A 13,301-nucleotide genomic window follows, 5' to 3' on the forward strand; every position below is an offset into this window, starting at 1 on the left:
CGTCTCTTCTCTTCGGCTGTCTTCCCTTAAAAAAAAAAAAACACACACATGCCATCCATCTTTGCAAGACAGGTGTTTGTCTGCTGCTGTCTGGCAGCCTGGACTCCTCCGTTTGAGATGAGCCACACCTGAAACGTTTTCTTGGTGCCTGAATATATGCATGCGTGCATGTGTATTTATTCCTTGCCTCTGACAACGAATTACTCCAGGAGAGCAGCAATCTTTTTAGGAAATATGGCTATATTTGGATTTTTGAAGCGAGTGCCAGGAGCGCCACCCCCTACCCCAGAAAGAGAGAGGGTTAATTGTTAATTGTTCAGCACTACAGTGGCACCTTGGGTTAAGAACTTAATTCGTTCTGGAGGTCTGTTCTTAACCTGAAGCACCACTTTAGCTAATGGGGCCTCCTGCTGCTGCTGCTGCCGCGCCGCTGCTGCTCAATTTCTGTTCTCATCCTGAAGCAAAGTTCTTAATCTGTAAGGTCTTCTGGGAAAAGATCTATAATGAACTGAAGAAGGTACTTAAGTACACCTTTACTAAAAAACCAGAGGCCTTTCTCCTGGGCATGGTTGGCCAATTGGTGTTAAAGAAAGATAGAACTTTTTTTATGTACGCCACAGCAGCAGCAAGAATACTCATCGCAAAATACTGGAAGACTCAGGAGTTACCCACCGTGGAAGAATGGCAGATGAAGGTGATTGACTATATGAGCCTGGCGGAGATGACGAGTAGAATTCGAGACCAGGGAAGAGAAACCGCGGAAGAGGACTGGGAAAAATTTAAGGACTATTTAAAGAAATATGCAAAAATTGGTGAAAGATAGGTTGGTGCTGAATGGGAAGATAGGGGTTAACTGCGGTAATAGATAAGAGAATGAAAATGAGAGTTATTAAGATTAAGTTGAAATAAGCTGGGGATTTGCTTAAAATTTATTGACAGGAGAATGCAGCAAGGGGAGGTATGAGGAAGTCGAGAAAGTAAGGCACATGAAACTAAGATTCAGAAGTATATCTGTTTTACGTTTAATTGTTTTGTATTTGTTTGTGTTGAAAATGTTGTGGAAACTTTAATAAAAATTAATTAAAAAAAAAAAATGAAAGGCAGTTCAGAAAAAAAACGAAAAAAAAACAAAGTTCTTAATCTGAAGCACTGTTTCTGGGTTAGCAGAGTCTGTAATCTGAAGTGTATGTAACCTGAAGCATCTGTAACCTGAGGTATCACTGTACAATAAACATTGAGAGATCTTAGAAGTTTTCCTTCCCGCCGGAGCGGTACCTATTTATCTACTTGCACTTTGATGTGCTTTCAAACTGCTGGGTTGGCAGGAGCGGGGACAGAGGAACGGGAGCTCACCCCGTCGCGGGGATTCGAACCGCCGACCTTCTGATCGGCAAGTCCTGGGCTCTGTGGTTTAACCCACAGCGCCGGGTTATAAAGACTAGGACTAGCCGCCTGAGAAACAGTTTCTATCCAAATGCGATTTTGGTTTTAAATGCAGTGTAAGGTAGTCTCTGTGGGAGTATATTGTATTCAATTATGGGGTATCAGAGTTTTTAGGGGGTCAAACAGGCTGGGATGGCAGGCTTGTTGCTTTTTGAATGTCTCATGTAGATTTTTTCAATTTCGTTGTTCTGTATGGGACAATGACAATAAAGATGATTGTATCGTATCTGCCATGGATGCTTTAGCTGAGATTCCTGCTTTGCAGGGGGTTAGACTAGTTGACCTTTGGAGTTCCCTTCTGACTATATGATTCCATGAGCTGAAAAGCTCTGTTTTAGCAACAGTTTTTCCATGGAAACTGCTTGGTGCCACAGGAGCAGCCCAGCGCCTTGCGCTGCGGTTCCCAGGCGCCCGACAAACCAGCTGGCTGCTGGGCGCTTGGGACGTGCTGCTGGCAGACTTTCACTGCGGGCGGAACGACCCACCCATCAATCACGTGGCCTCATAGTGACATTGGGTGACTGGTTGCCCCACTCACCTGTCAAAAGCAGCCTGCGGGGCGGCGACAGATGAGGATCCGGCCCACTGGCACAAAATAAAGTTTCTCCACCTAACCAAACTGTCATGCTTTCGACCCGTTGCTTCAGCCGAGCCACTGCCCAATTAACGTAGCTGAAATCTCGTCGGCCCGCATTTTTAAGACCTGCCTCGAGTCCTGACGCATCAGTGACTCGCCCCAAAGAAAGGACCATCTGTCTTTCGGTTTCTGAAAGTTTCCCCGCCTGGCTGCCCAGAGCACATTGTTACTCACTGGGGAGCAACCCTGTTTGTAGCCAGAATCAGCACAGAGTATTGCTTTGGATTTTAAAAGTTTGCCGCTGCTGCGATTGACCTCCGGGTACACAAAGGGCTCAAACCTGAAACCACCGCCAACTTGCAGCGACTTGTCTCTCTTTCCCAGTCTCCCTGCGGTGTCCCAGGAATGAACCTGCTACTTTCACCGCAACCCTGTTCAAACAGCATTCCGACTGCGCTGGAGTTAACTGAGCAACGCCCAAGTGCATTGAAGTGCATAGAAAGGGGAGGGGTGTCTTATTACACCAGTGATATTAGCTAAAATAAATGTTGGAAATGTAAAAGGATCAAGTAATAAATGTTGGAGATGTAAAGAAAAAGAAGGATCTTTTTATCACATGTAGTGGGAATGTAAGAAAGTGAAAAGCTTTTGGGAAATGATATATAATGAGATGAAAAAGATGTTGAAATACACATTTATTTAAAAAAAAAAACAGAAGCATTTTTACTGGCATTGTAGGGGAGGATGTTAACAGACAGGATAGTAAACTGATTTTATATGCAATAACGGCAGCAAGAGTGTTATTGGCACAGAAATGGAAACCAGAAGAATTACCGACGAAAGATGAATGGCAGATGAAATTAATGGACTATGCAGAATTGGATAAACTAACAGGAAGGATTCAAAACCTGTGGGACCAGAGATTCTCAGAGGACTGGAGCAATAATCCAGTATGGAGATTTTCATCAAAATCTGAGATGTAGTAGCTTTATTTTTTTTAAAAAAACAACACAATTGTGATGATCTGGAACAAACCCATTGGAGAAGGTAGCAGTGGTTGCCCAGGCCTTGATGCTGGGTGCAAATGGGACCCCAAATCAGTCCAAGCTTTGGGGACCCCAAAATGCAGGTCCGTCACCGCTCCCACACCTCCTCCCTGAAACCTTTGAAGTCGCTTTTTGCTCACCTGGCGCCCTCCAGATGTTTGGGACTACAACTCCCAGCAGGCTTGGGCTGATGGGAGTTATAGTCCAAAGCTTTTGGAAGGTGCACCACGCCAGCAAAGCATGCTTTGAAAATTCTCCTTCTTTTGATATATATAGATACACATACACACACGCCCTTAGGGCAGTTCACAAGATGAAAATAGAGGATAAAAACACAAAATAAATAATGAGTGCAAAAACAAAGAGTGCCATACAATAATAATAATAATAATAATAATAATAATAATAATAATAATAATAATAATAATAATAATATAACAACAACAACAACAATTTATTAGTTGTACCCCGCCCACTCTGGACGGCTTCCACAGAGACCAAAAATACATTAAAATGTCACACATTAAAAACTTCCCTAAACAGGGCTGCCTTCAGATGTCTTCTAAATGCCAGGTAGTTGTTTATCTCTTTGACATCTGTTGGGAGGGTGTTCCACAGGGAGGGTGTCACTACCGAGAAGGCCCTCTGCCTGGTTCCCTGTAGCTTTGCTTCTCGCAATGAGGGAACCGCCAGAAGGCCCTCAGCGCGGGACCTCAGCATCCGGGCAGAACGATGGGGGTGGAGATGCTCCTTCAGGTATACTGGGCCTTTGAGGCCGATTAGGGCTTTAAAGGTCAACAGCAACACTTTGAATTGTGCTCGGAAACGTACTGGGAGCCAATGTAGGTCTCGGCGGCCGCCCCCAGTCACCAGTCTAGCTGCTGCATTCTGGATTCTTAGAGTTGTTTTCCCTGGCTCTCCCTATCCACCTCTGTCTCTTCCTTTTCAGTTCCCTGAGTGCGGATTCTACTGCCTCTACGACAAGATTCTGCTCTTCAAGCATGACCCGTCCTCGGCCAACATCCTGCAGCTGGTCCGGGCCGCCAGCGACATCCAGGAAGGGGACCTGGTGGAGGTGGTGCTCTCAGGTGAGCTGGCTTAGCGGCATTGTGAACTGGCTCGGCTGCGGGTTCCGCATGATGGCGGGTTGGGCTAGATGACCTTTGGGGGTATCCGTTCCCGACTCGATAATTCTACGATTCGAAGGGAACGTGCATTTACTTCTCCTCGTTCACTCCCCACAACAACCCTGGGAGGTAGGCTAGGCTGAGAGGCCGCGGCCGGCCCCCCAAGGCCGCCCAGTTTTCATCCCCAAAAAGTTTTTGATTTGAGTTTCTACTGAAATGAGGCTGCATATTGTATTTTAATCGTGTTTTTAAGTTGTATTTGAATCCATTGTTTTTATACCTGGTTTTTGCTGCCCTGAGCCCTTCTTGGCTGGGGAGGGCAAGGTATAAATAATTTATTATTATTATTATTATTATTATTATTATTATTTAGCTTCATGTCAGGATTTGAACCCTGGTCTCTGCCAAGTCCTTTCCCCCCCACTATTGGTCTCTGCCAAGTCCTTTCCCCCCCACTATTGCTTTCATTGGTTCATGGGACTTTCCTTTTTTTTAAATAAGTTTTTATTGTTAAAATAATTCAGCATTAATACACACATATTGCGAAGATACAAGCATACAAACATACATTTCATACAATCCTTAAATATATACAAACATACCTACACAGATAATTCCTTTTCCCACCACCATCCACCACCCCTCACCCCACCTTGGTGTTAGACTTCCAATCTACTCGATTGCAATTTCTTTCCACTTCTATTACTTTCTTTCACACACCTTTAACCTAATTTCATGCTTCTTTGTCTATTACACATTGTTATCCATCTTATTTAGTATTTCAGTATTTAAAACGGAACTTGTTTATTCTAATAGGAGTTCTGATTTTTCAATATGGTTTTGCAAGTATCTTTTAAACACCTTCCAGTCCCTGTCTATCTTCTCTTTTCATATCCTTCCAATTTCTCCCATTGTTTTGGATATATTGTAGTACTCCAATCATTTGGCAAGCCACTCTATTTTGGTCGGTATAATACCACTTTTCCAATTTTTTGCAATCAATAGCCTTGCGGCTATTGATTATTATTATTATTATTAGTTAGCTTCATGGCAGGATTTGGACCTTGGTCTTTCCCAAGTCCTGGTGCAGTGCTCCAACCGTTTCGCCACGCTGGTTCCTTAGCAAAGGCTGGCACAGTCCTCCATCTCTCTGTCTCTCTGTATTTCTCTCCTGGCCTAGATCTCTCGCTCGCTGAAGGCGGCAGGTGATGTTTTTTGAATCCGACGCCCAGGCAACGGAGCAGGATGTGGGTTTTGGGTACAGACAACCCCTTTCCTCCGCTTGGGGGAAGGGCGGTGGAAGGTGCTTCCTGGCGGATCTCCTCTTGCACCCGAGGGACCCGGGGCACTTCCTGCCTACCTGGGTGGGGCTAGGGAAGCCCCCTAGAAACAGCTGCTTCTGCCTGGGGCGAAAAAGGTGGCCACAAGGATCAAAATCAGAGGAGCCCAGGGTCATAGCTGTCAACTTACAGATTTGAAAATAAGGGACCAGCAGCCAAAATAAGGGATTTTAGACAACCAGTTAAAAGGGACCAGATAATTTTGGAGAGCAGCACCGGTTTTTAGCCCTTCGCTTCCAGAGGTTGCTGCTCAAGACACCAGCCGATGAAACACTGCAATTAAATAACTACAAGCAGCTACCACTTTCCGTGCAAAACAAAGTCCAAGCTAGGAAGATGCTGCTGCAGTTCTGTATCTTTTCTCTCGTGCTCCATCTGCAGCTCTCAGTTCCATCAGGCGGGGCGGGAAGAAGGGGGGGGGGAAATAGCGCCCGAAGTAAACCCGCAGATCAGACCATCTATGCTAGTCTACCCCTACAAATCTATGGGAGAAGCGCTTGCGGTCCTTCCCTTGTAGCCCTTGGAACACCTGCCCACGCCTCCGCCTCCTCCTCTTCCTCCTCTCTCTGAACTGCTTTCTCTATGGTTGCCCTCGCTCTCCTCTCAAGGCTCCTCAGCAATTCATAGACCATGCCAGGCTGCCCATCTCATCTGGTTCCTTCGGCGGCACAGCCGCAGTACGGCCAGCGGGAGCGGGCACGGCGGTGACGGGCAGAGGGGAGGCCCCAGGCAGAGACGCTCAGGAGGGTGGTGGCGGAAGTGCCCGAGGCTCCCGCCAGTCCCGGCGGGAAGGGGTTCCCAGGGGCCAAGGCTGGTGAGAGGAGGCCGGAGGGGGGCAGGCCGGGCAGCCAAGCAACACAGTTGGAGCCTCCCTCCTCCCTGGCCAGCAGAGAGCGAGGGAGAGGAGCTGCTTCCTTTGAAACCCAGGAAATTTAAGGGACATCCATCAATAAGGGACAGCAGCGGGACATGGCGCTGGGATCAGGGACTGTCCCTCCAAATAAGGGACGCTTGACAGCTATGCCTAGGGTGGGTTAGCCTCCAGCTGCTCCCTCATTTCCACTTCACAACAACCCTGCGAGGCAAGCCAGGCTTGAAACATGGCGACTAGGACAAGGTCTCCCAGAGGCTACTCGTTTCTAAACTATTTCAGCTGGGGCATGTGGGATGGGCTCCTAAACAGGGACAGGCTATCCTGAGACAAGAGTGTCTCTGAGAGAGTGCAGAGTGCCTTGTTTCCCTGTTCACTTTTAAATGTCCGGCCTGGCAGCCCTCGATAAAATGATTTAGAACAGCCACGTGAGATACCAGGTTAGACTGGGAGTGGAGTTCAGTCAGTGGCACCCAGCTGGCATTGTTGTGCCTGGAGGCAGGATTTGAATCCGGGTCTCCCACGACGGATGATTTAATGCAATGCCGTCAGATGAACTGCACTATTTCAGCCTCTCAATCTAGAATCTCCACTTCCTCAAGGGGGCTAAATCACCCCGTGTGCCTGTTTTCATGCAATGGTAAGTCCTAAAAAAGCCTTCGCCAGATGCGCTAGACTACAATTCCCATCAGTCATAGCTGGTGCAACCGATGGTCAGGGATGATGGGAGTTGTAGTCCAAAAAAAAAATCTGGAGGGCACCAGTCTGCTGACCTAAACAAACCGCATTCAGCTGAGAACAAAACATTGGCTCTTTTGTAGACTTTTATCTTCTCGTTATGTGGCAGATTATCAGAAGACTGATAACTCTGAGGGGAAGAGTCATAGCTCAGCGTTACAGCATCTGCCTTGCGTGCAAAAGCTTTTTCTACCCCAAGGGCCAGATCCCCTCCTGGGGTAGCTCCCAGGGGCCACATGTCAGGTGGGCGGGGCCTGGGACAAAAGTGGGCGGAGCAATTGATGTGACTCCTCCCTTTGCCTCATTCCAAAGCCCTTGCAAAGGGCCGGGGAGGGGTGGTCTGGAGAATGTTCTGGGGGCCAGGCAGTGATCATGGGAGGGCTTTGAAATCCCTTAGCTCCACTGTGCTCCGTTAATCCTTGAAATTGAATTGCTGCTTCCCTTTTTTTAAAAAAAACCCCTCTCACTTTCTGAACATGGCAAGAATCAAGGCAGATAAAAGAAGGGGCTTATTCACATACGAACTACGGAACTCCTTCCTGCAGGAGGCTCTGATGGACACCAGCTAAGAAGGCTTTAGAAGATAAATTCATAGCTATCAACTTTCAGATTTGAAAATAAGGGATCAGCAGCCTCACTTGTCCCGGGGACAGTCTACGGGATATCTAACAATCCGGGATAGCAGCAGGAAGCAGCGGGAAACGGCGCTGGAATAAGGGAATTTCCCGCAAAAAAAGGGAAGGTTGACAGCTATGGATAAATTCATGGAGAAGAATTTGTGACTACCATGGATCATGGGACGCGGGTGGCGCTGTGGGGTAAACCACAGAGCCTAGGACTTGCCAAGCAGAAGTTCGGCGGTTTGAATCCCCGCGACGGGGTGAGCTCCCGTTGCTCGGCCCCTGCTCCTGCCAACCTAGCAGTTCGAAAGCACGTCAAAGCCCAAGTAGATAAATAGGTACCACTCCGGCGGGAAGGTAAACGGCGTTTCCGTGCGCTGCTCTGGTTCGCCAGAAGCGGCTTAGTCATGCTGGCCACATGACCCGGAAGCTGTACGCCGGCTCCCTCGGCCAATAAAGCGAGATGAGCGCCACAACCCCAGAGTCGGTCACGACTGGACCTAATGGTCAGGGGTCCCTTTACCTTTACCTATACTGCGTTTAAAACCAGAATCGCATTTAGATAGAAACTGTTTCTCAGGTGGCTAGTCTTGGTCTTTATAACCCTGTACCTTCTTCTAGTGACACCTGGCAGCATAGATTTGATCCAAGGTGGGAAGAGTGCACCCAATTATTCTCTCCGCAGTGTTTACAACCCTGGACAGCATTGTTTTTTCCCTGACCGTGCAGCTCCCAAACCACACACACAGACCATAAGTTAATACACTTTCCACAGTACAATGGTAAAATGCCATCAACGGGTCCTTTGAGAGATTGTTTTTCCAGAGGATTCTCAGAAAATATAACCTCTGCTGTGCTCTCTTCACCAGTCTTTGCTGTTTTCTCCCCAGGTTAGGTCATCTCTCAACTCCATTCCCAGAAATCGTAACACTGAGACATGCTCCACACACTTCCTTTCGATAATAAGTGGCTGAATTATTCAATTTACATTTCCTAAAGTCCACAATAATCTCTTTTGTTTTCTTTAAGTGAAGGAGTAAGTTGTTTTTCCTGCACCACTCCCCCAACTGCTCAGTTTCCTTCCTCTAGGCCGCCTCTCCCTCTCCAGCCGTGATTAAACCAACCACCGTTGTATAATCCGCAAACTTAATGGTCTTATTACTGGGGTATTTGGGGGCACAGTCAGCTGTATAGAGCATATATATAAAAGCGGGCTCAACACGCACCCCTGCGGTGTCCCCGTATTCATGATGAGATCCGCAGAGACGTGGGAACCCAACCTGACCCTTTGGGGGCGGCTTGATAGAAAATCTAATATCCACCTGCACAAACACGGTGGAAGTCCCAGGTCTAATAATTTGGGCACCAATCTATGCGGAAGAATAGTATTAAATGCAGTATTCTAGTACAGTGGTACCTCAGGTTACATATGCTTCAGGTTACAGACTCCGCCAACCCAGAAACAGTGCTTCAGGTTAAGAACTTTGCTTCAGGATGAGAACAGAAATTGTGCTCCGGCGGTGCGGCGGCAGCGGGAGGCCCCATTAGCTAAAGTGGAGCTTCAGGTTGAGAACAGTTTCAGGTTAAGAACGGACCTCCGGAATGAATTAAGTACTTAACCTGAGGTACCACTGTACTCTGATCCTGCTCTGTGTACCGGACTGGATGGGCCAGGGGCCTGATCCTGCAAGCCTCTTCCAATGTTATTTTAAGCGCCTTCCTTCTCCTCCTCTCCTAGCTTCCGCCACTTTTGAGGACTTCCGGATCCGACCGCACGCCCTCAACGTGCACTCCTATCGTGCGCCGGCTTTCTGCGACCACTGCGGCGAAATGCTCTTCGGATTGGTACGCCAGGGTCTCAAGTGTGATGGTAAGGCTCCCTCTTTGATTTGATTTTTTTGCGGGAAGGCGGAGGGTTTTTTGTCTGCCAAGACCTGGCTTGGCATTTCCTCCCAAGGCATAAAGACTTATTTGGATCATTTGCCCATTTTGTCCCTGAAGACCTTTCCGCTGGGGGTGAGGAACATCTGTGCCCTCCTTAGATGTTGCTGGACTCCAGTTCCCATCAGGCCCAGCCAGTCTGGCTGTTGCCCAGGGGTGATGGCATGGGTGCTGCCAAGGGAGGGGCAGGAGGGACTGCTGCCCCCCTTAGATCAAGCAAAACAATAGAAATATGTACTGTATTTTTCACTCTATAAGACGCACATTTCTCCTCCTGAAAAGTAAGGGGAAATGTGTGTGTGTCTTATGGAGCAAACGCAGGCGGGAGGCTCCGCTCTTAGTTCCCTTTAAAAAGCCGTGTGGAGCGCATGTGCAGCTCTTGTTGGCTTTTTCCCCGAGGAGGGAGAAGGGCAGTTTATCAGTCCCTTCTCCCTCCTCGGGGAAAACCCCCCAAGAGCCACACACACGCTCCGCACGCTCTTTAAAGGGAGTGCACCTCTTCGGGGAGCCTTCATTCCGCTGCCCGGGAGAGGCTGTGCGCGGCTATCATAGAAGCGAGGACAGCAAGAGGGATCGCTGCGCAGCAATCCCACTTGCTGTCCTGGCTTCTGGCTTAGTGCGCGGCTCTTGTGGGAGGTGGGGGAAGGGACAGAGCACGTGGCTTTGTCCCCCCACCTCCCGCAAGAGCCCCCAAGAGCCGCGCTCCCTTCAAAGAGCCACACGGAGCGTGTGTGCGGCGCTTGGGGGCTTTTCCCTGAGGAGAAGCCCACAAGCGCCGCACACACGCTCCACACAGCTCGTGAAAGGGAGCGCCGAGCAGAGCCTGGGATGCATACAGGCTCTGCTCGGCGCTCCCTTTAAAGAATATTTTTTTCCCTTGCATCTCCCCCTCTAAAAACTAGGTGCTTTCTTACCTCACAAAATATCTGCTTTTTTACCTCGCATATTCTACTCTGCTTTTGCTAGCTGTTAGAGAGGAAGGCGAGGCAACACTTTCCCCCCAAACGGCCGGGAGCCTTCTCTTATTTGGGTGCCCTGCCAGACGCCCAGCGATTTTCTCGCCGGCACATTTCCAAGGGTATCATGAGGTCTAGAAACATCCCTTTAAAAAGACAAAAAAAAAAGGACAGCTGCTGAGAATCTCTACTGCCCAAAGAAAAGGAAATAAAATATTTGGTACCTGTAGAAAAATGACATATCGGGAAGAAGAGGACGGGGGACACCCTCTATTTGAAACATTAGGTTTGTTTTGCCCCCTGTTAAGTGTGCCCCCTAATGCCATCCCAAGTGGTGCAGTCCGGACGCAGCTTGGCCCTGCTGTTTGGGAGCAGCGGCCCGGAGCGTTCCAGTCTCCCACGCAGGGGCCGCTGCCCTTCAGCTATTGCTTTTGACCTCCAAAGCCACGTGAGCCTTTGAGCCACATGCTCTCGCTCTGCACCTGCCCTGGGGCCCTGGCAGGACACGACGCATCGGGCTTTTAGGCCATTACGGTGCTTAATGCTTAATCGGAGGCGGAAAACCTCGCCCTCCCACCAGCCCCTTCCACTGCTCAGTTCCCACGCGGTTTGCAAAGCGTTTGGGAACGCAGGGAACTGCCTTGATACCGAGTCACGTACTTCAGTATTTCCTATTCTGGCTGGCAGCAGCTCCCCAGGGATTTCACGCAGAGGGGTTCTCTTCCAGGCCTACCTCTCCGGGGATCAAACCCCGGATTGGTTGTAGTCTCCTAGTCACCTTCAAAGGTGACCCCACATAGAGCGCATGGCAGTAGTCCAAGCAGGAGTATAAAACTATACTCGGGTTAAGTACTTAATTCATTCCGGAGGTCCGGAAACTGTTCTTAACCTGAAGCACCACTTTAGCTAATGGGGCCTCCTGCTGCTGCTGCACGATTTCTGTTCTCATCCTGAAGCAAAGTTCTTAACTCGAGGTACTATTTCTGGGTTAGCGGAGTCTGTAACCTGAAGCGTATGTAACCCGAGGTACCACTGTACATAAAATTTCAATTATATCAGCATTTAATTCTTCTATCATGATTGTCCCTGCATCCCATGTTTCTAACTGTTCTTATTTTCTTTATCTGTAAGCCACCTCGAGTCCCCTGTCAGGGAAAAAGGCAGTTTGTAAACAAATACATAATAAAAAGAACAATTGATGATAACGGGCTTAAGGCGGCTTCCTCTCTCCTGCCTCTCTGTGCTGTTTCTGCTGCCAACCTCGTGACCCTGCCGTTTTTGACGCTCCTAATCTTCCTCCCAGGCTGTGGGCTGAACTACCACAAGCGCTGCGCTTTCAGCATCCCCAACAACTGCAGCGGAGCCCGGAAGCGCCGCCTCTCCTCCACCTCCTTGGCCAACTCTCAGTCCCTGCGCCTCTCCATCACGGACTCCTTGCCCTCCAGCTCCGAAGATCTGGTGAGTGCACATGCGCCCCCTGCTGGCTGCCTAGCTGTCAAGCGTCCCTTATTTGAAAGGACAGTCCCTTATTCCAGCGCCATGTCCCGCTGCTGTCCCTTAATGATGGATGTCCCTTAAATGATGTCCCTTAAATTTCAAAGGAAGCAGCTCCTCTCCCTCCCTCCCTGCCAGCCGGGGAGGAAGGAGGCTCCAACTGTGTTGCTTGGCTGTGTTGCTCACCCAATAAGAAGTCTAAGAACAACTGGGGGGTGGAGCTTGCATGCCTTGTGTGTGGCTAGTTAATGCAAGCTGAGGGGGTTTTTGAACGCTGGACGCCATTTTGTTGCACGTGCTGCTGCAAATTTTGCAGTGCAAAGCCAGGCCGGGGAGCCATCTTAAGTTGAGGCTGCACAGGCCTTGTGGTGCATGTGATTCAGATTCTATTCAGTTGAACCTCTGGTTACAAAGTTGGTTGGACAGTGTTCTCGAAGCTACCAGCATGAGTTTGACCAGACTGGAGTGCCTGGAACAGGTGAGGCCGCAGGTCCCTTATTTTGGCTGCTGATCCTGGTAGCTGTACGCCGGCTCCCTCGGCCAGTAAAGTGAGATGAGCGCTGCAACCCCAGAGTCGGCCACGACTGGACCTAATGGTTAGGGGTCCCTTTACCTTTACCTTGGTTTACGAACTTAATCCGTTCCGGAAGTCTGTTCTTAAACCAAAGCGTTCTTAAACCATGGAGTGCTTTTCCATAGCAGCGGGGGACTCAATTTACAGATGCAACACACTCAACATGTTCTGCTTCCAAGACAAAGTTCACAAACCAAAACACCTAATTCCAGGTTTGCAGCGTTCTTAATCCAAGTTGTTCATAAACTAAGCTGTCTTAAACCAAGGTACTACTGTACTACGACGACTTGAAACAACATTAAAAACAGTTTAAAGCAAAGCACAGTCATGGCTGTGGTGCAATGGATTAGTGCGAGTGATTATTTAACCAGAAGGTTGGTGGTTCAAGCCCACCCAAGGATGGCATTGCAAGGGGTTGGAATAGATGACTTTTGGGGGGTCCCTTCCCTGAATTGTACAGGCTTCTTTCTCCTCTCCTTCACCCTGCACCACTGCTTCTTGCTTGCTTAAAACAGAAGCATGGAGCTACTTCAAAGAGCCCTTTTGCAAAGGGCTTAAACCTCTGTGGTCATCA

The 13,301-nt window shown here is 48.7% G+C and overlaps 2 protein-coding genes and 1 long non-coding RNA gene across 4 annotated transcripts in view; 2 read left to right on the top strand and 1 right to left on the bottom strand.

Annotated features, from left to right (window-relative positions):
* LOC309376262 overlaps nt 1–13,301 on the bottom strand; it is a 237,797-nt gene that overhangs the window by 75,929 nt on the left and 148,567 nt on the right. The window lies entirely within an intron of this gene.
* Nucleotides 1–13,301, top strand: part of STRN4 (striatin 4) — a gene marked incomplete at its 5' end in the record, with an annotated part of 182,692 nt that overhangs the window by 67,707 nt on the left and 101,684 nt on the right. The window lies entirely within an intron of this gene.
* The window catches only part of PRKD2 (protein kinase D2), a 47,920-nt gene that overhangs the window by 17,021 nt on the left and 17,598 nt on the right, over nt 1–13,301 (top strand). For both annotated transcript variants that reach the window (XM_081921976.1, XM_081921977.1), the window contains exons 2-4: nt 4,016–4,154; nt 9,501–9,632; nt 11,963–12,117. In XM_081921976.1, coding sequence (XP_081778102.1) covers nt 4,016–4,154; nt 9,501–9,632; nt 11,963–12,117 — 426 coding nt within the window. The remainder of the gene's footprint in view (nt 1–4,015; nt 4,155–9,500; nt 9,633–11,962; nt 12,118–13,301) is intronic.

Source organism: Podarcis melisellensis, assembly GCF_964234715.1.
Source record: "Podarcis melisellensis genome assembly, chromosome: 8".
In the NCBI taxonomy this organism is placed as follows: domain Eukaryota; kingdom Metazoa; phylum Chordata; class Lepidosauria; order Squamata; family Lacertidae; genus Podarcis; species Podarcis melisellensis.